This window comes from Stigmatopora argus, chromosome 12 (genome assembly GCF_051989625.1).
Source record: "Stigmatopora argus isolate UIUO_Sarg chromosome 12, RoL_Sarg_1.0, whole genome shotgun sequence".
NCBI lineage: Eukaryota > Metazoa > Chordata > Actinopteri > Syngnathiformes > Syngnathidae > Stigmatopora > Stigmatopora argus.
This window is the reverse complement of record NC_135398.1, coordinates 9789107-9813700: the sequence shown is the minus strand read 5'-3', so window position 1 is coordinate 9813700 and position 24594 is coordinate 9789107. Positions and strand designations below refer to the sequence as shown.

The following is a 24594-nucleotide window of genomic DNA, read 5'->3' as shown; positions in this document are numbered from 1 at the left end:
TACTGAAAAAGCTTAAATATATCACGATATGGTGATAGTGATCAGAATGCAGGGACATGGCAATATAGGCTAGTTGCTATTAACTAGTTCCTAAAAGCTATTAATAGCTGGTGTTCCACAGGGGCGTTTGGGATATGTCAGTGGCAAAGCTTCCAGCTTCAATTTCTACACGACCCCTCTGCCACATCAGCCAATTTTCAGAACAGTCCAAGATTAAATATTAACTGTAGAGAAGATATCAATTTGACAGACTTCTCCATTTTCTACTGTGTTTCAGATGGTTGTAGAGTGCAAGTTTGGCCTAAAAAGAAGACGAAAAATGGAAGAAAGTCTGAAAAGTTTGATCGCAGCTAGCCAACACGGTCACAAACTCAGTTACCATCAAATATGAAAAGTAATTACGCAAAGGTTCAAGTGACATAACGGCAGGATATTTGCAGTTACGCAACGCCATTAAGTCAAAAGCCTTAATGAGGATGCTTTCTTGAGATTTCACAGTCATTGTGCTTTTGTTCCCAGATACGCATTTTACGTTATCCAAGTCAGAGCTACTCAGCCCAAAATACTTGCGTCAGTAAATCCTTGTACTCTGGATTGCAAGCGATTTCATCAGCAAAGTCCTAGGAGTGTACAAAGACCTTCAGTGCATATAATGACATTCTATAAAAACAGCAATAGATTGCCTCTACAGTCAGATATCATTACAAGATTATTCACACGAGATTATTTGAATGGTTTGAGATTTTCCCCCTCTGCTCTCCGCTGGTCTGGATAAATTCTAGTTGTTGTTTGTCCACAGTGCATGATAATTTTTAATCATGAATAACTGGCAAGAAAAGTATTGCATTAATTATGACGCCAACACTGCTTGCCCATGGCAGAGCCTGTCATGGGTATTTTTGAACCTACGGATAACAGTAACTACTTTGGTTTGTTTAAATTAGCCAAGATGGCAATTAGTATTGATTAACGGAAAGGGATGACTAGACCGGGAATAAGCAACCCCAGGATCTGAAGCCACATCCGGTTCTTTAGCACTGCCCCAGTGGCTCCCTGGAGCTTTTAAAAAATGTTTGAAAATGGAGAGAAATATATTTTTGGGTTTTAATATGGATTCATTAGGAGGACAACCATGACACAAATATTCGTACTGTTTTCCAATGCTGTAAGAATGTGTAGAATAATTATTGAATTACAACATTTCTGTCAATGAAGATTTCCGTAATAGCCTCCCACACAAGTTTCAATCAGAAGAAGTTGTCAAGTTGTCAAATTAAAAAAAACAAAAAAGAGTAATGTGGAAAGATATTTCCAAGTGAGGTATGTTATATTTGAAAAACTGGCAAACAAGGAAACAACCAAGTTCATTACAGTGGCTTATGATTTCTCCACACAGAATGTACCAATAACTCTGACTATAAAATCTGTGCATTAGTACTCCTTGTTTTGGTTTATTTATATCTTCCATAGTGACATTTATCCTGAATAACAGACAAGGGAAGAGATTACATTAATCACTACAGAGCGCTGTTTTTATTTCTTGACATTCTGTATGATCCTATTTTGCATCAGGCCAGTTATCAATAACTGGCAAGGAGCAATGCATTACAGCAATTATATGACATGTTCACGCCCAATTTATCTTTGAGTGCTGCTGCTATGGAATTTTTTAAGCCATGGTTTACTTCCAGTTATTGAGATCACTTCTAGCAAGGAACAGTCACATGACGGTGACTATATGACATATCTACACTGATCATGTGCCCATGTGTCACCTACAATTTTATGTATAGTTCAAGATAACCACAACAGGTTGTTAACATCCATCAATATCAAACCTATGTGCAAGTGAATGCTAATAACAAAAAGGCCTTTAAAATAAAGTTCTATTTTAGGATGTCCTCGTGTTCAGTTGGAAGGCGCCCCGAGTAGCCACTCAATCTGCAGCGTGAGATGAGAGGATTAGGCGCTCATCAGAGACTTAGCTCAGGGCATATTAAATCAGACTGGCATATCTGAGTGCAGGCTGTATTGATCTGAGAATGCTTCACTTCCACTGCGAAATGACCCAGATAGTCGGAACACATCCTACCATAACCCAGAGGCTCAACGCCGATTTTTTTCTGTTGTTGTTGTTCCTGGGGCAATCTTCCAAACTTGAAAAGAGAGTTTTAAAACTTTCATGGGGGTTTATCAATGAAGAGCTCAGGCATTAACGTGAAAACATCAGAGGATTGGCTAAAACTCAATGAGACTCGTACAGTAGGCTTTAACTCTGTATTTAGGGATTTTAAAGTCATAATGCTAAGAGCCCAGTTGCTCCTCACCTTAAATTTTAGGAGGCGCAGGTAAATTATTTAGAGGCAAACAACAAATATACTCAAAGTAAATACTCACATTTCCAGTCATTTTCACAATTTAAGGCTAGTTATGAATACTTTAACAACTGATTTGTACATATCACCAGCTGCTAATCTTACTAAGTGTAGGCCAGAATTTTTCAGAAACAACAACAACAAAATGTATACATATTTACAAATTATGTTTGACTGCATTGTCACACGAGAGCTCGGACATTCCAAGTAACAAAACGCAACATCTCAAAAGTTCAAATAACGTCTTGTAGCATCGGGTATTTAAATTTTTAATTTGACATGATAGAGTTGCTGATGCTGGACTCGAGGTTAGTGCACTGTCACCGGTTTTGTAGGCACATTTTCATCTTTTTCTAAGACGATGGCATAACCCGTCTAGCGGTGAGTTCCTGATTCGTGTGACTTTGACAAAAATAAAACTCTTTTCACCTCAATGCAAATACCGATCATAATGGTGCCATGTGTTCCTACTAATGAGGTGAATAAATAGAGGAGATCAGCTGCAGCAATGACTGAATGCATGCAACACAGTCGCATGTGCCATTTTCCATTTTAACAGCTATCAATTGGATGGGGTTCAAATGTCCATCGGAGTCAGTACTATTTGCTGGATGAGTATTAGCGCCTCTCAATACCTTAGCTTTCTGTCCATGTTTAAAATTGAATTGGAAATATTAATGCGGAAACATGGCCCTGATTCCAGTAGCCTCAAATCAAACGGTTCCAAAAATATTTGTCATTTTTCCACATAATGAAAAAAATGGTGACGTCGGAAAAGCAATGATGTCATGGTATCATAAAAAAATAAAATCATAGCACTTAACAGCCACTCAAACTTGTCTAACATCACTGTGCTCCTCAGGGGTATTTTTGCTTAGTAACCAGAGGATTGCAAGATGCAAACATGCAGATACTCGATTCATCCCAAAGGAAATTTGCTGTCTTGTAACGGCTTGCTACAATTTTCTGCAAGGGAGGAATGAGTTTCATGTTGATACTTTTATCCATTCCTAGTAGGTTAGTAGGTGCTTCTTCAATATTTACAATTTCTTAGCAAGCAGCAATTTAAATTGAAACTTGATGAATACGTGAATTCTTATTGTACCTATTGATCTCAAATCTGTTGGACTATAGTAGTTGTATTGTACTAGTCTGGTAAAGTGCTCAAGACAACACATTTATCATTTTATCAAAACCATAAATTAAAAACCGACAAAACAAAAATTATGTAAATAATATAAACAATTTATAAATGTAAATAATAACAATAGACAAAGCAAAAACTATAAACAAATGGCAAATGCAGTGCATTGACGCAACAACTTAATTTTTAAAATAGTCGAATTCCTCCATTAATGCACTAAAAACAATGACATGGATCCAAGCTCGTTACTGTATGAAGTTTAAAAACCACGACCAAAGGCTAAGATAAACAATTAATTTTATGTTTTTATTTTTTAATTCATTACTCCTTTTGATCACATCTTCAGGGATCTAACCAAGTAAACTAGAACATCCTGTACTGTGGCGACAATATATTCAGGTCTGCTTGTCTCTTGCTTTCTCAACCAAAGGGGATGCATTCTGACAAAAGTAGCTTCCTTCCGTTAAGCAGATGAGTGGATAGAACCTGACAAATTACACCCAGTCACATCCAACATGAAACTATATCCTTCACTTGTCCTACATATTACCGGAATTTTATATGGAAGATTGAAATAAGGCTTTAAAACACCAATCAATTTCTGGCATATGATAATAGACTCTGAAATGCAACTAAAAGCATTTTTACAATTACTTTCGCCTTTCCACGCGCTCAAAATGGTGAGTCACTAAACATACCAGCTGACGTCTGCTTGAACTTGTCGCTCTTCTTCTTCCGCCATTTCCAAGGTTTGAGGAGGCGTCCAAGCGTAGCGAGCCTGCTCCGACATCGGATAGGGGGAGTGTGGGCGCCAGAGACCAAGGACTCGGATCGCATCACGGCTAGCCTTTCGACCTCTTCAGCTGCGAGGGAGCAAAAGATAGATACAGGAAGCTTACTAGAAGCTCAAAAGGTAACGATAGTGTGTTATCAATGCCAAAAGTGTGAGCACTGGATGCAGCATTTTAGCTCACTAAAGTCCAACAACGTGAATCTGGGGCAAGTCACCTCCAGAATTCTCAACTAACTGGATGAGAATGATAAACAATCCAACAGACTGGATCAAAAGAAGAAAAGGCATTTCACTCAAAAACTAAACTATAAATACATCGCAAAACCATCACAACAGATCCAAACAGAGAAGGGACACAATGTTGCAGATGGTAATTTATGCAATTCTTCATTATCTCTGGCAAACTGAAGTGCCATAAGGCATACACAGTACTGCATATGTTCTACATACATTTACCAATATATTGAGCAATCTAAACAGTGCTACATCAAGAAGAAGTCTTGCTAAGTTTTTTTTCCACTAATAAAAACATGACATTATTTGAAGTGCCGTGTTTAACTATGCATCAAAAAAACATTTACAGCAGTTCTACCAACTCACAAGAAAGATGCAACTTCTGAGGGCTTTAAATAACTCCCCATAGTAAACTTCAAACTATGATTATGTAACGGTGAATGATAACAAACAGGAACTTGAAAATTACTTTACTGTAGTTTGGATATTTCCACCTCAATCAGTAAATACATGAAAATGGTTTTCTGAACCATATAAGAATTCATCTGAGGGAAAAGAAAATATGAAATTGGTCAAATTTGGACAACAAAAGTTTCATATTTATATTCAAAACACCAATAGTAAACAAGTGCTTTTAAAACAGCAATGAACTGTGCATATTTAGCCTTCACATCATTTGTATTGGTTTTATTAAATTATATTAGATTTAGTTGGTATTACTGCAATACAGCCAAATATGAAAACACTGCTCCCATAACTTAATCTATTCCAATTCTATTATTTCAAACTATAAACCAACAGAAAACAGTGACAAATCCGCATACATAGCATACAGTGATCAACTGGTGCCTCTAAATTGTTATGTTTACATTTAACATACCATTTGTTGCTATAGGCTTCCTTTTGACTATGACAGTTAACAAATGGATTGAAAGTCTATCATAGTCTGCCTGCCCTCTGAGTATAAATGAATTGGACATTAAAGAAACTCATTAACCTACTTTAACATCCTTGGCACCGGGATGCCACAAGATTAGAACAACTTTATGAGGTTTTCAGCAAACAATGGAGGATAGACACTTCCTCAAAATATCTTTAAAAAAGGAAGAAATAATGGTTCAACACAATGAAATATAAAATGAAAAATGCTTGCATGACTTGCTGTATCAGCTGTGGACATGCAGAGTGACCTCTCGCCAAGTGTGAAATGCACGCCAAGGTCAACATATCACTAGACATGATCACCCCCGACATCAGGCTTGCTTCAGTTACGTCAGACGCTCCGTGGTGTTTGCCAACACACACATATCACTTCAGTTGCCACTCTGCCACCACCCTAGGGTGCTGTGGGTCAAGACAAAGCGAGTGACAGCAATGCAACAGCCTTCACAGGCTCAGAGGCCATTACTTGACTGGTCTGCTGCCTCACAGCCAACATTGGGAGAGCAACCCTGACTTTACATTCGCTGATTGAGAACACCACAGTCAATGCTGATTGAATCCAGATGGAATTCAAACAACTCCATTAAAAAGCTTGGACAGAGACAGGAGAGAAGGAATTAATGCCACGGACAAACCTAGCTGACACCAAATCAATAAACAGCAAGATTTAAAAAAAAATCTATATACATACATACAACACAATTATCAAAAAAGTCCACTGTTAGAAAACAAACTGCGGAAGATGTTGCCGAGGCAAAATGCCCAAAAGAGAACTATAAAATCCCGTACTGATGGTCGACACAGCATCGCAATGCTTTTACAGGAGGCAGTTCTGAACATAATGAGATCTGATGTTCTGTAAATGCTGTGATCTCTTGGGTAATGTCATGACATTAATGCTGCTTTCTGTATACTTAATATATCTCTTGGATTTTGTCTAACATCTTTTGCAGATATTTTCAAAATATTTTGGGAAAAAATCCAATATACCGGAATTTGGGAATGGGTAGAAGCTCACCCCCGGTGGGCAACAAAGTTTTCCCTAAAGTTGAGAAATTCTGAAACTAATGTGCATTTTTAAAACATATAGCATAAGAGAAAAATAAGACTTAAAGTATTTAAAGCTACAAAGATAATCTAAAAATACAGTAAATTAAATGTTAATACAATAAAATTCAATACTGACCACACAAAAGAAGAAAATGTCCCTCTACACTAAAAAGCAGTTTACAATAGAAAAACTAAAGATTAATGAAGAAAATTATGAAAAATGTGCAGTGTCAATAGAACAGTTATAGATTTAGAAAAAAACTAAAATACAACAACAAAAACAACACAATCAGCCAAAATATGACAGATTGACTACTGTAAAGTACGCCTTTAAAAAAGGGAGAACAAAGAGGGAAAACACCTGTGGAGATTGCATCTTTAAAAAAAAGTTTTCCATCTTTTTAAAAAGGTTTTAACGCATGTATGTTTCAGTATATCATCAACACAGTAAAAACGATTTATTTGCATCCCAAGATGGCTGAGAAAATATGTCATGAGATACAAGAGGACATCACTACACACTTCTTTAAGAATATACAGTTGTTTGTTAATGTAACCACGTAAGCAAAGATGGAGACAGGACCGCAATGAGTTTAACAGCCACGAAGACGATGAGAATTGTATGTATGTGTCCTGTATGTGGGCGCCGCAGGGCCCCCCGTGGGTGCACGCACGCACAAACGCACAAACGCACGAACGAACGCACGAAGCCCACCGGCCCACTCACCGTCCTGCGCGTCGCTCCCACGGCTACAGTTGCTGCAAATGTGCTTGATTTCCTTCCCAATGTGACAATGTATGGCGAAGGGCGTGTTATTGTTGTTGTTGTAGTGCGCGTCGGAGCCGTGATGGCCCTTCCTGCCGCCGATAGACATGATTTTAGCCAGGCTGAAGGCGTTCTTCTTGGGCTTTTCCGTAGCCGCGGCCGGAGCCGGAATCGGAGCCAGGGGGGCGTGCGCCATGCCGTGCCGGGCGAGCCACCAGGTATCGTGCATGGTTATGGACGCGGGGTCCACGCTAGGGTAGTGCGCCGTCTTGAACATTTCTCTCCAGCCGGGTTGCCGAGGGAACGTGGATTGAAAGAGCGAGTTGACGGACAGCAGTGCAGCGCTGCAGTATGCAGTAGTCTATTGTGGCTAATCCGCCATCGGGAGAGCAGAGCAACGCGTTTTGCTGATTGGTTGAGCCGTGCGCACCTCTAATAGGCAAGCACGGGCAGGAGAGTTTATTATGCTTGGTCACGTGACAACACACACACGCGCACACGTACATACGTAAGCGCACACACCGCCTAATTTGTAGAGAGGGGAAGGCAATCAGGCCAATTAGTCATTTGAAAATATAATACAGAAATCCAAATTCGTATAGTTTAAATAAATTTTGATTTTTTTGGTTATTGAAATATTACATGTCTACACAGCATTTTGCTAGATTTAAAAGTAGGTTAGGTGTAAAAAATGGAGGGAAATTTGTTTCAATTTTTAACATTTATAAAAAGATGTATTGTTAATCTAATTGCTTAAGCACTACTAAAGATGGACTATAATTGTTTTAGCGATAGTAGCAAAGCACTTCATCAAGTATGTCTAACATGTACACAATCAGAAACTCATGCTAAATAGAAAATGTGATGTATTTGTTAAATTACATAACACAATCAAAGCACCTTCACATGCAGCTCATAAATGATATGAAAACATTCTAGCCTAAATCACACTAAAGCTCAAAAAAGGATTTTCTTTATTTTATTCACATTTAAATTTGAAGCAAGGCGCCAATCTGAAATGTTTCATTTTGATGAAAACATGTACTACTTTGATTGAAAGTGATTTACGTGTACATTACAGCATGTATAATATTTTACATGTGGCTACAGCTGCTCCTTTGCCTAGCAGAATCAGAGCAATAGGGATAATCCCCAATTAACCACAAACATAAAATACACTGAGCCACAGACACTGGAACACATAATTTATTTATGATTCACAGAAGGGACAACAGACATGAATGTAATGCTAGCAGAGGAACAGAAAAGCACCCGTTGGGGGTAATTCATACAGTCAAAACCCAGAGATGCAGCATTGGGAGCTTGATCAGCACTTCAAATAACTCAGCCTCAAATTAAAGGCACATTAAATATTCCCTGTAAGCCTCAGTGTTTCTTTATCAGCAGTTAACATAATTGTGGGGAATTGATCAAGCTGGTGTCAAACAATTGCAAAGATCACACACATATCATGTTAGCTGCAGACATTAGTAAATGTCATGGAAACCTAAACTAAGTGTTTTTTTAATTGGGTCATTGAGTTAGTAAGAGTTGAAAAATATCAAGTACAAATAACAGTTTGTTTTTTTATTTATTTATTGTTTTATTTGGTTGAAAACGGCTTCCATTATTGCCGTGCAGATTTTAGTTAGGAAAAGATTAAGAAACAACTTTTGACATAGCAGGCTGTCACTACAAATTTGCTGATCCTTCTGTCAGTATTGCTCAGCCCCAATCCATCTGTCATTTAGAGTCAGCACTCACTCAAGAGTTGCATTCTCAACACGCTACTGCATATCTTAACTTAGCCCCAGAGACACACTTAGCCTTGGCTTCATCCAAATATATTCTACATCACTTCTCCTCATTAGGTTCACAAGCCAATTACAGGGCACAAGTAGAAAAATTAGCATGACATACAGTCATCACAAGGGTCGCAGGGGGTGCTGGAGCCTATCCCAGCAAACTTCAGGCACCAGGCAGGGGACACTCTGAATTGGTGGCCAGCCAGCAAGGCACAAGGAGACAGACAGAAAACTTAACTATTCACGCTCACACTCATACCTAGGTGCAATTTAGCATGTTCAACCAGCCTACCATGCATGTCTTTGGCATGTAGGAGGAAACCAGAGTACCCGGAGAAAACCCACACAAGCCCAAGGTAAACCTGCAAACTCCACACAGTGAGGACCAACCTGAGATCAAACCCTCCACCCCAGAACTTTGAGGCCAACGCACTACCCAAACCGCCGCATGATAGACAATTAATGATTTTTATTTATATGATGAGTCTGATAATGTTAATGATTTTTCCACAACTATTATCAACAGTGACTCTTGATAGAGATCAGTCAAGTATTAAAACAACATTTAATTTCTATATAAATCAGCAAGTTTTTTAGATAATGAGGAGGTATGTCTCAAAAACTTTCTTGCTTTTGTCCTTATTCTTCTTGAGGTGATTAACTAAATTTACAATATCTCCATTACTTGTTTATACACAAACATACGCAAATAAATATTTAGTTTTCAGTTTAAAACATTGACTACATATACTGTAAATTATAGTGTTCCAATGGAAGAGCAGTGCTCATCATCAGAGAGCTACAATTGCCTGCCATGCACTCTATGAAGCAGCTTTTACAATGCTGCTATCTTGTGGGCTATCTTGGTAAGTTCTAACTTCCAGCAAATCCAACTATTTAACCCTTATTATTTCATTTGTGCCATGAATAAATGTCGATTTTTATGTGTATTTTATTTTTCCTCTTATCATCTAGTAATTAAAAAAATGCTGACTGCCCTTAAAAAAATACAACCTCTTGATATTTGAGATCTATAAATGTCACACTTTCTTGCTTACATAACCCTGACTGCAAATGTACAGTGTTGCATTCATTCATGTTCTGTACTTCTCAAGGGTCATGTAGGTGCTGGTGCACATCCCAACAAACTGCAGGCAGTCAGTGGGATACACCCTGAATCGGTTTCCAGTTGCAGACATCTATAATCATTCAATATCAAATGGTGATAGTATAATTTACGTTCTGGGACTAACACGGTCAATAGATCAATACTCTGCTTCAAAGCTACCACAAGAAATATTCCATTCTTATTCTTATTGTCGATTTAGCATACAGGAAGGAAAGTAATATAGGAAAATTTAGAATTATACATAACCTTTCGTGGAGAAGCGGTAGAACTTTGCCATCTGTTCTCAATTTTTTTTAATCTCTTCAATTGTTCAAAGGCCTTGTTTTGTCTCTGAATTTTTCATGACTAACTTGACATTAAAAACAAGATTTGTTTTTCTCCATTGGTACAGAACATCGTCAATTCTGACGGTGAATGTGGTCGTAAGTTTAGTTTACGTAGCTTACAGAACAGAAAATATTTTGTAATTGGCTAATGGAGGAGAGTGGGACATTCATTGTAAACACGAAATTAAAATAATAACGACTTTGTGTTTTACAAATCATCTTTTAATTTAACATTAAATATATATTTTTAAACCTGTTTCTTTAATGTCTATTGGAATATTAGGGCGATGTCATCAATAATTGACATGCAAATCCTGTGTAATGCTCCTTTAATGTCCTTCTTATGGAGTAGCGAATTCTTCCTAGATGAGCAAAATTTCAGTCCCTTGTTTCACTTTGGATAATGAGTATCCTAGGAACATTGACCAGCGTTTTCAACAGAGCAATCATGAACATGTATATATTGAAAAACATTTTTCAGGAAGCTTCTGTGAAAAAAATACATTTGACCAACTGTTAAGTTTTTATTAGTGAGTTGTTTTCCTATATATATATAGCACTGAAGGACTGCTGAATGGTGCAATGCAGCTTTGACTAAGCTGACTTGGAGTGGTTGTTGAAGGGACTCTTACTCAGCAGAAATGCAACAACACAGTGCACAATGCAAGTAGCATTGGGAATAACCACAATAGACAGATGCAAAGTAAACAATTTGAAATAAATTGGGTGGTATAGACAAGTGGGCAATATACAGAATTGATGGTGTCCTTAATTTTTGTGGAGGTGTTGAGTCCATAAATATGCCTAAAATATGGTAATTTGGCTACAAATCCCTTATGGGCTGGATTTTGGCTAATCACCAGTTCATTGTAAAAACAAAATCAGTATTCTCCCATTGTCCACTGCTTAAATTTTGCATTTGCAATCTTCTCTGTGCTCAATGAGCTGACACACTTACTAAAAATATGAGCCATAAGCACACAGTCATGTCACTTTCATTCTGCTCACTTGGTGGTAAAACAACACACGCAGAAGGAAAAAGTGTTATTTCTCAGATGGAAGCACATCACAGCAAGGAGCCATCCCATTTTGCATCAAGTGCGCCACATAAGAGCTATTAGAGAAGACTATGTCAAAGGAGCGAGCAGTTTCATTATTTCTGAAATCCTATTCCTTTTCTCTGGGCTGTGTTGGATATTGCATAACTATTTTTACTCCAATTTTTTTCCAGGCTTATGTTTTATTCAGAAAAAGAGGGCTGGAGCGCAGCCAAGCGGGGAAGATAGATGTCTATTTTTTTTTTTTTTAGATGCAAGACTTGACATAGTTTGGACTGTTAGTTTTTGTGAGTATTTAGGGGTTAAGCACTCTTGCCACCTATTACCACCACAACGCTTGCTGCATAAAACACTTGATACTGCTTGGTTAACTTAATTTAACATCCCCTAAATAAATCAATTTAAATGAGTGAAATTATAATTTTTTTTTTAACTGGGTGTGATTACTCACTACCAGACCTTCCTAGTTGAATTGGAATGGACATCTATCACCATTAATAACACTGAAACAGCATAATTCACTACTAGCCCTCCCAGTTCAAATGGTTTGCTTGTCTCATCACCATCAAAGGCCGAGAATGAGTGAACTAAAGTTTTGTACGTTTACTCTACTAAATGTTATTTCACAACTTGTACAAATCATCTTTCTTGATAGAAAGTCTTAGCTAGCTCTACTGCAGAAATACATCCCACCAAGTATCTAGAGAATATCGATTGAACTCTTTTGGGCAGTTTGCCGCACAGAGCGATGGCAGCACAAAAAGCACCCGTTTAGCTACGTGTGGCTGCAGCTCAGATACTGGTTTGAGTCGTTGTTTCATCAATGCACCAATTGAATATGAATTATTGTATGTATATATGAATAGAGCAGGCCATCATACATTTGTGGAGATTATGTCAGGGGATTTGAGGGATTAACAAAGAATGCAGTGGGTGGGTGTCAATTGGTATTCTAATTGTGTCTGTGCATACCAAATAATTAACATTTCAACACTTAATGAGAAAACTGAACAGGAAGGCTAGCAGTTAATGACCATGTTTTAATGCCATTGACACAAAGGTTGCAAGGGTGCTGGAGCTTATCCCAGGTTACTTCGGGCACCAGGCGGGGGACACCCTTAATTGATAGTCAGCCAATCGCAGGGCACAAAGAGACGGACAACCATTCACGCACACACCCAAACCTAGGGCCAATTTTAAAAGTGGTCAACCAGCCTACCATGCATGTTTTTGGAATGCGGGAGGAAACCGGAGTACCTGGAGAAAACCCATGCAAGCTCGGGGAGAACACACAAACTTCGCACAGTGAGGACCCACCTGGGATCGAACACTTGGCCCCAGAAATACGGTCTTCACTCATGAGTGTGGTGAACATGTATGGTTGTCTGTCTGAGTTGTGCACTGTGATTGGCTCACCACCCATTTAGGGTCACCCTGCCTGGTTGGTGCCCATAGTTAGCTGGGATAGGCACTCCCCTGTGATCCTTGTGAGGATAAGCAGTTCAGAAAATTAATGAATGAATGGATGAAACATAATTGTTTGTGGCATTAGTTTCAGATTTTTTTTAAACAGTAGGTTATTTTATGACCAACGTACCGGGAAATCAGACACAAATCCCGTCCTAAACAACCAACAATTTACTCATTGCTCTTATTTTCTCAATCTCTTTGCATCTCACTTGGGTGTTGAGTAGTGCTGTGTTTCCATAAAAAAATACATTTGAAAAAAAATCATTCAAATGCCACAACCTTGCCCACAAGCCTTTTGGTTTCCTTAGCAATAAGCAAGCAAAAATCTGCTCTACTTTTTCAGGTGGAAGTGAGTCAACAACGCTGTTGTACACGTCGCCCCCGTAGCCTCCATGCGCTCTATGGGTTTGTTGTAAAATAGAGCGAGAACAAATGTACAATGTTGCCACCAACAAGCTGCTCTTAATAGGATGTGCACAATAAATCTACTGGTGTGCCATTAAAGCATATCTAAAAACACAACATGTATTCACTACTGCTCACACATACACACCTTTATTGACTACAAATGACTCATCTACACTTTACCGTGGCCTTTCCTAAGTAAAAATGTCTGTCATCTGTCTGTACCCCTCCTCTCTCTCTCTTTCTATCCATCCATCCATCGATCATTCATCCAACAATAACACAGCTCAGTGTGCCCCCCACCACACACACACACTCACAAAGTCATGTTACCATAGCAACGGGATGCGAGCTGCCTTGTAAAAGCTGATGGTGACGTATAAATAATGAGAGTGCATTGCGGGATGCTTGGTCAGAAAGCATTTTTTTGTTTGACCAGCAGCAGCACATCATGAGGGTTGGGGGGCAACTCCAGGACACGTTGACGCCTATTCTCCTTATGTAATCATACTGGTAGTAATTACCAAGCACTGAAAACGTTGCTATTCACTTCCACGTTTGCAGTTCCAGTTCACAAAGTTGCATAACATCTGACCATGGCAATGGAGTGACAAATCAGCTACTGTACTGTAACTGTGTTATTTACGGTTTGATCAACATGATCATGTAATCCTACCTGTCCGCAGGTTGAAGGAGAAGCGAGCCTCGACCAGATATGGGGTGTCGCTCCTGGAGCGCAGTCTGCGGATGAGTCGGCGGTCAGTGCGGTCCGGAGTGGTCGCCATCAACCCGGGCCAGAGTCCGCCGGTGACTGCTGGCCAACTGGGGCGCGCTCAACCACCAGCACCAGCACCACCGCGGCAGCCACGCCGGGAGGGAGATATTGATGATGAGGAGGAAGAGGAAGCAGAAGAGGAGGAGGAGGAATAAGCGAGAGAGATAGAGAGCGAAGTGGAGAGCGGGGGCTGAATTCATTCACATTGTGCAGCAGCAACCAACAGACCAACGTCATACTATTCGTGTACTGTACTTTATATAATATATTGCTCCTAAAAGAAAACATATTTTTGAAGATATGGAGAAATTGAGGTTTTCATAAAAGTGATGGCCTCAAAATAGGTTATTTGCTATAATGAAGAATTCCAATGGTCTTGGGACAAATCATATTTTTAAACTTGAACTTTAACTCATAATATCTTTGATCATATTATTGATTTATCGAACAGGAAAATCTGTTCATATCAGCTGAACTACTTCACTGAAACATGAAATGCACATTGCTGCACAGCTCATTAGTAATTTTAATTATTGTAACTAATGCAATAGAAAATATAGGAAGTGCACGGGTCAATAAGATTTCCTTTGAAATATCTGGAGGGGGATTTTGGAGGAAAGTACAATGTTAGGGACATCTCTAGCTAGGATAACACAATGCAAAAAAGCATAGAGTGATTTTAAAATATAAATTAAAAAAAGAATAGGCAAACATAAAAATAAATAAGTAAAAAAAACCTGACCAAAGTCACCCAAAATAAAACAAAATATGTAGGACTCAAGAGCATATAAATAAATACAATTAAATAAATAGAAAGGAAAGCAAAATCGAAATGATAAAATACAGTTTCAGTTCTTTTAAAAACCAAAACAAGGATGGAACTTCGCCTCAAATGATAGTAGTAGTATGTAGTAGTAATACGTACTGTTTTATTATGTTTTGTTAGAGGGCAAGCGTGAATCAGTGCAGTATTATTAAAATCCCAACAGAGGTCAGCCTTCAACACTATGTTGTCTCTACGACACTTGGATATAACCGTTTAAAACTCTTGTGGCGATGATAAAAAGCGATGCCGAGCACTTAGCCACATCTTTTACCAAGTTTGACGGTGTAAAAGTCGCCGCGACGTGGCCATATTAGCAAGGAAAGCTCTGTTTTTTGGCAGCTTCGCATTGTCAAGTAAGCTTTACGACACTTAACTGAGATTTCCGACATTCATCTGTGGCGAAAAAAGTAAATAAACCAGCCTCTCGTCGCTGCACATTTTGAAGCCATCAAAAGAGCGTCAAATTCCGGTAGGTACGTCGTGTGGATATTCGCAAAAAAGACCATCCAGATCGCATTCAGACTGCACGATTTAGTCGAACGACATGATTTAAAGGTTATAAAAAGTGCTAACAATAAAAGTAGACAAACGTTTGTCCAGGAAGCAACTCGTATAGCAACTCTCGCGAGGCAAACAAACCTCAAAACTCGTAAATCAGGCAAACCGATCCGTCACTTTGTTAAACATATGCAAAATATAGGTAAAATCGTCCTTAGCAACCAATGTTTTTTTCGTGAACATATCTGACAATTCCTTAAACTAGCTCTAGACACGGCGATATTGTATGGTGCACGTGAGGAGGTTTTGTCGCACAAACAAATAACAACACTGTTTAAGTGTTGATATATTTTGACATGACTATCTTATGCTGTAGTATACGATACTGTGCTATACCATGCCATACTATACCGTTCCAAACATACTATAATATTCCAAACTATACCATACTATTCCTAACTGTATCAAAGTATACTATACCATCCCATTCCATACTATTTCCAATCTATAATACCATACTATTTCCAAACTATACCATACCATACTATTTTCAAACTATACCATACCATACTATTTTCAAACTATAATTCCATACTATTTCCAAACTATAATACTATATTATTTCCAATACATACCATACTATACTATTTCCAAACTATACTATAACAGGAAATGTAATACCTCATAATGAGTGTTTCCAATTTTTAAAGTCCAGATTTTGTGACAATCCCATTTGTTTAATCTAGTAAAACCTGATTGGGCACATTTTTTTGGACGCACCTGGAAAGCAAGCACCCAGTTCCTATAATGAACAACAAACTATTCTTTTGTATGGTTTTTCTTGATGAGGAAATCTCAGCCCAAAAGTACTGAAGTTTTTATCCCCATGAGATATGATGGCTTTAGTAAAATAAACAATTGGTAATGGAGGAAGTTTTGCAATTTCTATTTGAATAAATCATGTCATATTTTAGTTTAGAATGTCTATCATTTCTGTTTCAGGAACAATGCTGCTTCGACGTCGAGCTATTGTCTCATTTGGCCTCCGTATGTGTTCAGGTCATGCCACCACAGGACTTTTGGTGGACACACCGAGCTCCAGCTCAGGTAGCATCCATATTAAACAACTTCAATTTACAGTGGGGAAAGCACTTCCTGAAGATATTTGATCAGTCAAACAACGATTAAAAGATAAAAAATAACTTACAAATTGTTTTCTTATTGTTTCCCCAACTGACTGCAGAAGTAAAATTGTGCCACAACTGTAATACTCCATATGTGCATGTTTAATGGTAAAGCATCCCTTCAAATATTTATTATTTTCTTTCTTTTCAGATATGTCTGAATTTCGAAAGGCCTTCTCCAAAGCCAAACGCATAGCAATTATCACCGGAGCTGGAGTGAGTGCTGAGAGTGGAGTGCCGACGTTCCGGGGCGAACATGAAAAATGGAGGAAGTGGCAATCCCAAGTGTGTCTATTTTGATAACTGATACAGTGTAATTCTTCAACTTTTTTTTCTTTTGTCTCGACAATAGCAGTTAAAAAAATACTGCATATTTAATGTTTTCATTATAAATGCCCTTGTTCTTTTCTACCTCAAGTACCACAACACATACTGTCAATACTATGCACATACCCAGTGAATGAATTAATGTAATATTTTTCCCCTTCATTTCTATCTCAAAACATTGATTCAACCCACTGTAATCTATGCCTTCGATTTGGCAGGACCTGGCTTCCCCCGAGGCCTTCTCACGCTATCCGTCCCGTGTCTGGGAGTTCTACCATCACAGACGAGAGGTAGCGTTGAGCAAGAAACCCAACGCCGCACACGTGGCAATAGCCGAGTGTGAGGCCCGGCTTAAAAAGCAGGGCCGCAACGTTGTGGTCATTACGCAGTGCATCGACGACCTGCACCAACAGGCCGGCTCAAAACACGTGCTCAAGATTCACGGTGGGTGGCCGCGTTGGTACCATAGAATTCAAATTGTGTCAGTTTTAAAAATGAACAATCATAATGCAATTGAATAATCAACAATGAAACACTGCAGGTAGCCTGACAGAGACGCGCTGTCTTAGTTGTGGCGATGTGGATGTCAATAAGCGCAGCCCCATATGTGCAGCCCTCAAAAACAAGGGGTACAAAACACAGTTTGCCCAACGACTACAGAACCTAATTAATGCATTTTTACGGTTCACATATTTAATGCCCCATTCTTCTTGTGTGCATATTGTAGTTCACCTGACCCTGATGTGGCTGAGGCTGACATTCCAGTGGATAGGCTGCCAAGGTGAGACTTGTGTCTTGTTTAGTATTTACATAAGGATTATAAATTCAGCATCTTTTACTGTCTTTTGAAAGGTATCTTTCTGTTTATATAAACCTGCTGGTGTTGCTTACATGTAATTAGATAGGAAGACCTGGACTTGCATCAATGTAAATACTTTTTCTTGTGTTTATCAAATTAGCATAGTTATATATGAATTTTTAGCTGGTTAAATTCTCAAGTTAAGCACTAGAGAGCAGTAGTAGTCTGATGATGTATTTAATAAAGTTAAACCCACCTTCATCGTGGGTTGCCCCAGCCCAAGTTTTTGATATTTTCACAGCCATTTGTACCACTAGAAAACAAAAACTACTACTTTTTCTCTTGCTTGATCCATCCATGCATGCATTGTAAATCAGGTGTAAATGATGCATTAGTGATGATGAACCTATTGTCAACATTTTAAAATAACACACTTAACCATTTTCTTTCTATGTCATCAGTATTTGCAATATGGGAGTGTGTTTTGAGGACATTTATTCACCTCAAGCTTTTCTGTGCTTTTAACAAGGTGTTCTGAAAGCGATTGCAATGGTCTGCTGAGGCCGAATGTGGTGTTCTTTGGTGAGACGCTGGACTCACACCTCCTAACAAAAGTGGAAAAAGAGCTGGAAATTTGCGATCTTTGTTTGGTGGTAAGCAATGTGTATAGTGGACTGTGCTAATGGATGCCATCTTCCAATTAATCACTATAGTTAATGCAAAACACAGGCCTGAGTTGAAAAAACAAGTTTGATTGTGAAAATAATACAACTTTCTCCAAATGAAACTTTTTTTTTTAACTTTATTGTATTTTTATATTTCTTCCATACATTATGTTACAGAAAGAAAAAGGTTTGATTCATATGCTTGCTCACAGAACCAATTAAACCTATATATCAAGGTACTTTGTAATTAGTACGAAAAAAAATAACGCTACCTTCATCTTAATAAGGGCACTTACAGTTAAATAAATTATGCAAAGATTATAAGAACATTGTGTTTACATTTTCAACTTATACCGCTGGATATTTCCCTCTAGGTGGGTACGTCTTCCATTGTTTACCCAGCAGCCATGTTTGGCCCTCAGGTGGCATCCAGAGGTGTCCCAGTGGCAGAATTCAATCTCCGAGCAACACCTAAATCAGAGTACTTCACGTAAGTAGTAGTAAAAGTAGGAATCTAACTAAAGAGCTAACAAGCAGATCAATTGAAATCATTGTCATCATTAGCTTTCGTATCAAAGCACAATGTCTCATTGGGTGCAGGTACCACTTTCTAGGGCCTTGTGGAACAACACTGCCGGCAGCCTTGGCACAACATCAGTCAGAGGTTGTCTAACGTACCCGCAGGAGAATGGTGGGAAGCCCCTCTTCAGGGCATGAGAGAGTTGCTTTTGTTGTTTTCTTGCGCAAATGTGTGCCTTACAAGCAGTTGTAATGGCTTAGGTGCTTTGGCTGTTGCTCTGCATATCTGTCAATACTTGAATATACAAATCGGATATTATGTGGCTATGCAAAGTAATTGCTGATCAAGGCAATGTTACTTCAAGGTGTTTTAGAGGTACTATTGCTTTCATTTTGGGGGTAGTGGGCTTTGAGCCTCTGCTGTTTTGTAATCTGATATAAGGCCGTGGGTGGAATTTAACAAGGAGTTTTTGGGGCAAGATGACTCCTTTTCTGTCATCACCGCATTGATGCAGATGCCTTGAACAAATGTTTGCTTTAATCTTTACAGAGCCATTGTATCTCACGTTACATTTATTCTCAGGCTCACTGACATCAGTGTAGTTACATATCTCTTGTGTTTAATTCAATGCTATCAAACAGACGGCATTTCCAGTTTGTGTAAAAACTATGATGCACCTCTTATCATGCTTAATCATAGTAAATCAATGCAATTTCTTGGAAAGTTATTAAAACATTTAATCTGCATTTGTTTGCCTTGCATTGTTATACTATTTTTTTGGGGGTACACTATACAACAATTTCCAATTATCTTAAGCAACTTTTAAAGACATTACACGTTATTCTATTGAACTCGATTAGGATGATCCTATCACAGATATATACCTAGGAGTGTTGAAGCACCTTCCCTTTTGCCCTGGATGAAAAATAGTGCCCTTTCTTTTGGAGCCCATTTATTTTTTCTTCTGTCTTCAATATTTTTTAAAAATGACAACAGTGTACAGATCTTTTTTTGTATTCCAACAAATGAAGGTAAAGCACATTCAAAGTGATTGTAGCTTCACTTAGTGACAACATTTGTGAATTAAAACTTCATCAACTACTTGAGTATTTCTGCCACCACCACCATTGATCTCCGTAGGACTAAACTACAAAATAGTATAGTAATAGTTGCCATAGACAATAACCACACAATTTGCAAGTTGGGATCGTGATGAGAGTATTATCTATTTATAGCACAAAACACTGAAAGGGAGACGAATGTGGAAACCTGCTTATCACGGACGCACTCACACATACTCTATCCCAAAGTGCAATCTTTTCACAGTGTCATCTTCCTAACCCTTCCCTGAACTGTGTGTGTGTTTAAAGGATGCTACTGTGACAAATCCTTGTTGTCAATCTCAGGTCTCCCCATCCTTTTATTATTTTGGCATCACGCTGATGAAAGCTGTTTGTTTGCATCTTCTAGCTCTGTGACACTAACAGAGAGAGACAAACACTTAGCATTTTTCCCCCATGTGTTTGTGTTCCTTTGTTGCTTGTTTCAATGTATAAACAAAGGTTTGCATCCCTCTCACCCACCACCTCCCACGCAATGAGGTGTTTTAGCGCACCTAAGATGGGGACCCAGGTGCAGGCTAATCTGTTCGAGCTCGCCACTAATTAGGATCAAGGCTAGCGGCCACTTTCTCTCGGTTATTGATCACTGGCCAGAGTAGTATTTGTCTCCTGTACGAGAGAGCAGCACATGGCACACAATCACAGACAGTCAAAGGCTTGTTTTTTCGGAGCTTGTTTGTGTCAAATGCAATTCAATTTTCCTATGAGGTGGGACAATTTGTTTTTGTCAGTGGTTGACCTGAAATTGCCTTTGGCTATTTGTATTTAAAACATCTATTTTACAGCTAATGTCGAGTAGCCGATGGTGTATTAGTATATTTGCCTGATGCAGGTAGACCGGGATCGATTGCCACACAGTGGTGGTGTTATTATCAGTGCAAATGATAGGCTGTCTCTGTGTGTATCCTACAACTGACTGGTGACCAGTTTAGGTTGTAGACCGCCTTTTGCCCTAAGTCAGCTGAGATAAGCGCCAGCACCCCACGACCCTGTTGGAAATGTATAGCTGAACAGTTGATGTCATTTTAATGGCAGTGAATAAGATAAGGTTGATGATGGTTGCTAAAACACCGACTTCGCAGATAATTCACACTTTTTAACACATGAACATGTGTTTTTATTTAGTGTGATGTCATTCACTTGAAAGCATTTTTCCAGCTGTACTTAAGTGAGCATCAGTCAGCATTCCATCTTTTCTGGCCAGCCTTTTAAATCGCAGTGCAAGCGGCTTGCGTGACCTTGCCTCGCCGCCTGTGAGCTGTCAAGTGGTCTATATCGAAAGATGAATAACGTCGGAATCCTGGATTTGTCATTTAATGCAGGTTGAAGCCGCCGAGGGGTGTGATAGCGGATCGTTTCCACCTGGCCCTAACTTGGAAATTGTGTGGTTTTCTTTATGATGTGATGAAAATTCAGTCCTTAGGTTTTAAGTATAATCAAAACATTTTTTTGGTTTCTAAATTGAAATCATTTCTCGCATCCTTTAAAAATATAATGATAATAAAACATTTCTGCTGCAGGTTTTCAATGTGATCAAGGTTTACAGACCCCTGACAAAATAAGTTTATTTTGCCACAGCCTGTTATTACAATAATACAACATAAATTCATGTAATCCTCAGATGAATTACGATTCCAGGTCCCTGGGGCTGTTCAGACTGCAGCACTATTCTGGAAAATCTAAACCATGTCAAATTTAAAACCAAAAGTGGGTTATTTCAGATTTGAAAATATTACATTCAATTTGACTGGGGCGCTTCAAACTGAATCTCACTTAAAACAGATTGAGGCAAAAAAGATCCTATTAAATTACTTCAGGCTGCTTACGAATGGAGCCAAATAAACAGCAGGGTTGTACTATAGTAAAAAATATTTTATCAGGATGATAGCGTGAGATTGTTATGATTAATAAGATTGTTATACATGAACTCCGATACTACATGGAAAAAAAATACTTTTACTTTAGATGTATACTGACGTATGAATGAATTTTTTTCTTATGCAAAAAAAGCCCAAAATGGATAACTAATGATGCCAACCATCATTTTGTTTGAGTTTTTTAAATTTCATGTTAGGGGTCAAATTATCTCACAGGTCTTTGTAGGTTGCTTGACCTTATTTCAGATGCTCACTGAACTAATGTTTTTGTGCAAAACTTCACTTTTCAGTACATTTCTCCCAATGTGAATATGCAATTATATGTTTATAGACCTGTAGAGACTCTTATCTTATCTAGAACAGGAGTGCAGTGCATTAAGTGGCAACTTCCTTCCTAGCACATTTTAATTAAGAATGACACAAGCTCATTCGCAGCATGCCGACGTTTCCTCTCAGGGGTCTTTTCTGGCAGCTCTTTTCATTTGCTGGTGTTGATCCAAAGTGTCTGCAATTTTCAGGGCGCAGAACACAAGGGTGCAGACATGCACATACACACATCCCTGCCTTTACTGGATCACATTGATGATGCTCATCTGCTTCCTAGTCGAATCATGTGGAGAAAAAAATCCACTCTGGACAGAGTCTGCTAATATGATCACAAGGAGGGAAAACATATTTAAAGGTGACCCTATTGTCGGTATGTGTATACCCCACTTGACATTATCATCCCTGACTATTTTCCAAACAGATCACGGAGGAAGAAATCCTCTCTAAAGACACCCACACCACAAGATAATCAATGCGGCTCCTTCTGACCTTCTTTGTGCTTCTCCATCAACACCCTCAAGGCAAAGAACGCATCTGCGGTAGTCCTTCAAGGTATGATACCATGCTGTTGCTCAGAAATGCCTACTTCTGTCCTGGGTCTAGACTCGATTTTTATTTCCCATAGCTTAATTCTGACCATATATATGGGAAACAAAAATCACTCTTTTCTACATCCCACACCACATGATCTTGCAGCTTTAGCTTGGAGCGATAGCTGACATATTTATTCGCCAGAAGGAAAGATCTAAAAATTTGTCACGGTACACTGACTCCACCATTTTGGGCTAGAACTTACTCTGTCCTCAATCACTGAGTGTTTGACTAGATCCAACCCTCGTAACCACATATTCAATGGCTTGGAAAAGTGTGCACATGAATGGTTGTCTGTCTCCATGCGCCCTGCAATTGGCTGGCAACCAATTCAGGGTGTTGCCCAGAGTTGGCTGAAATAGGCTCCAGATAGGCGGTCTGTCTGAAGGCATACGTTTTGTGTGATCAAAGTATGACAAACAGGAATAGAAAAAAAGTGGAAGTGAGGATGAGTGATAGAGGAGGCTCATTTCTACTTGCCTTTTGCCCTTGGTGTTGAGTTTGAAGACATCAAACTCCCACAGCCCCCCCTGTCTTTTGTTCTCAAGGGGTGTACGAGGAAGAGTGTGAACGTGCACTTACACCTGAGGCCAGCCAAGGTGCATGGAATAACACTTTTTGGTGTCATACATGGGCTCCACTCCCCACACTTCCCCCACCTTTACCCTGGAACATCAGGAGCCGCCTGTCAATCACAGGCAAGGGCGCACACACACAAACGACAATTGTGAATGTCACATTTTCAATGCATTCTATGACATTTGCATGAAAGCTACCCGAGATATCTTATGAAACTGGCAAAACAAACAATTTTCTTAGATTTTTTGCAAATTCCTCTTGTAAAAAGGAATGATGAAGCGATGATGACAGAAAATCAATGTGAGATTAATCATGTGGCGGTCAAGTAGCTAAAAATAACAATGTGCTTTCGTTGTATTTGCATATCACCTTTGTGGCAGACGACAACGGTCTCCCTGTCAAAACGCTGTCATTAGCATATACCTTGTAAATGGCAGCACCAGAGCATGTTTGCATAAAATGTACCCATTAAAGCATATCAAATATGACATTTTAGACAAATAGGCTTTATGGCATACATATTATGGAAAAGTGTGCATTTAAATTGACTAATATCTTATTAAATCCAACTTGTCTGGGAGTCACCTCTTCATGAATGGTACAGCTTGGACTCTCAAGCGGATAACTCCGTTATAATTTATTTCGACGTGTTATAAAAGTCAACCACTGCTTTTGCTGACATTCAATGACAATTTGTTTTTCTTTTGCATTTTTCTTTTTTTAGTTTTTGTTTTAAAGAATTTAAATACGTAAATTTCAATACGTAAATTACATTCATTTTTGGACTTGATGAATTCTTCACCTTAAAAGTCACAAAAGGGTCACATTATTATAGAGCTGAGGGCTCTGCTTTCTTTGTCTCACTGTTTTTCCCCCTGAATTTATGTTGACTGTGCTACTTACTATACATCACATAATCAGCAGTTGAATGTAGTTTCCACATAATAAATACATTTCAACATTGTATTATTACATACATACACTTATCGTCTATTGTAGGTGTATTCA

General features: G+C 38.7%; 2 protein-coding genes across 11 annotated transcripts in view; one reads left to right on the top strand and one right to left on the bottom strand.

Moving 5' to 3' along the window:
• The window catches only part of LOC144086099 (phosphatase and actin regulator 1-like), a 30304-nt gene extending 15759 nt beyond the window's left edge, over positions 1–14545 (bottom strand). Inside the window, exons 1-2 of one of the 3 annotated variants that reach the window (XM_077615893.1) lie at positions 14174–14545; positions 4218–4382 (exon numbers count right to left, since the gene is read on the bottom strand). In XM_077615893.1, the coding sequence (XP_077472019.1) occupies positions 4218–4382; positions 14174–14282 (274 nt within the window). In that variant the 5' untranslated portion in view covers positions 14283–14545. Of the gene's footprint in view, positions 1–4217; positions 4383–7265; positions 7785–14173 lie in introns of those variants that run through there. The other 2 variants (XM_077615892.1, XM_077615891.1) reach the window with 2 other exon arrangements.
• Positions 14546–15315: 770 nt separating this feature from the next.
• LOC144086100 (NAD-dependent protein deacylase sirtuin-5, mitochondrial-like) lies at positions 15316–24308 on the top strand. Of its 8 annotated transcripts, XR_013304340.1 has the most exons (11): positions 15318–15567; positions 16599–16703; positions 16932–17065; positions 17326–17551; positions 17649–17736; positions 17835–17888; positions 18436–18559; positions 18946–19061; positions 22608–22771; positions 22838–22968; positions 23556–24283. XR_013304340.1 is itself a non-coding variant. In XM_077615895.1 (10 exons), exons 2-10 carry the CDS (start codon positions 16604–16606, stop codon positions 22861–22863), a joined length of 1032 nt encoding a protein of 343 aa, XP_077472021.1. In that variant the 5' UTR covers positions 15316–15571; positions 16599–16603; the 3' UTR covers positions 22864–24308. The 8 variants fall into 8 exon arrangements, 6 of the variants coding, with proteins under 6 accessions (XP_077472021.1, XP_077472020.1, XP_077472028.1 ...); XM_077615895.1 differs by having other exon boundaries at positions 15316–15571; positions 22838–24308; XM_077615894.1 differs by having other exon boundaries at positions 22838–24304.
• Positions 24309–24594: the final 286 nt, after the last annotated feature.

Excerpts from the sequence above, each read along its gene's own strand:
- LOC144086100 (XM_077615895.1), top strand. The coding sequence starts at position 16,604 with ATGCTGCTTCGACGTCGAGCTATTGTCTCATTTGGCCTCCGTATGTGT. Across the intron at positions 16,704-16,931 it reads CACACCGAGCTCCAGCTCAG|ATATGTCTGAATTTCGAAAG; the intron begins GTAGCATCCATA and ends CTTTCTTTTCAG. Across the intron at positions 17,066-17,325 it reads GGAGGAAGTGGCAATCCCAA|GACCTGGCTTCCCCCGAGGC; the intron begins GTGTGTCTATTT and ends TCGATTTGGCAG.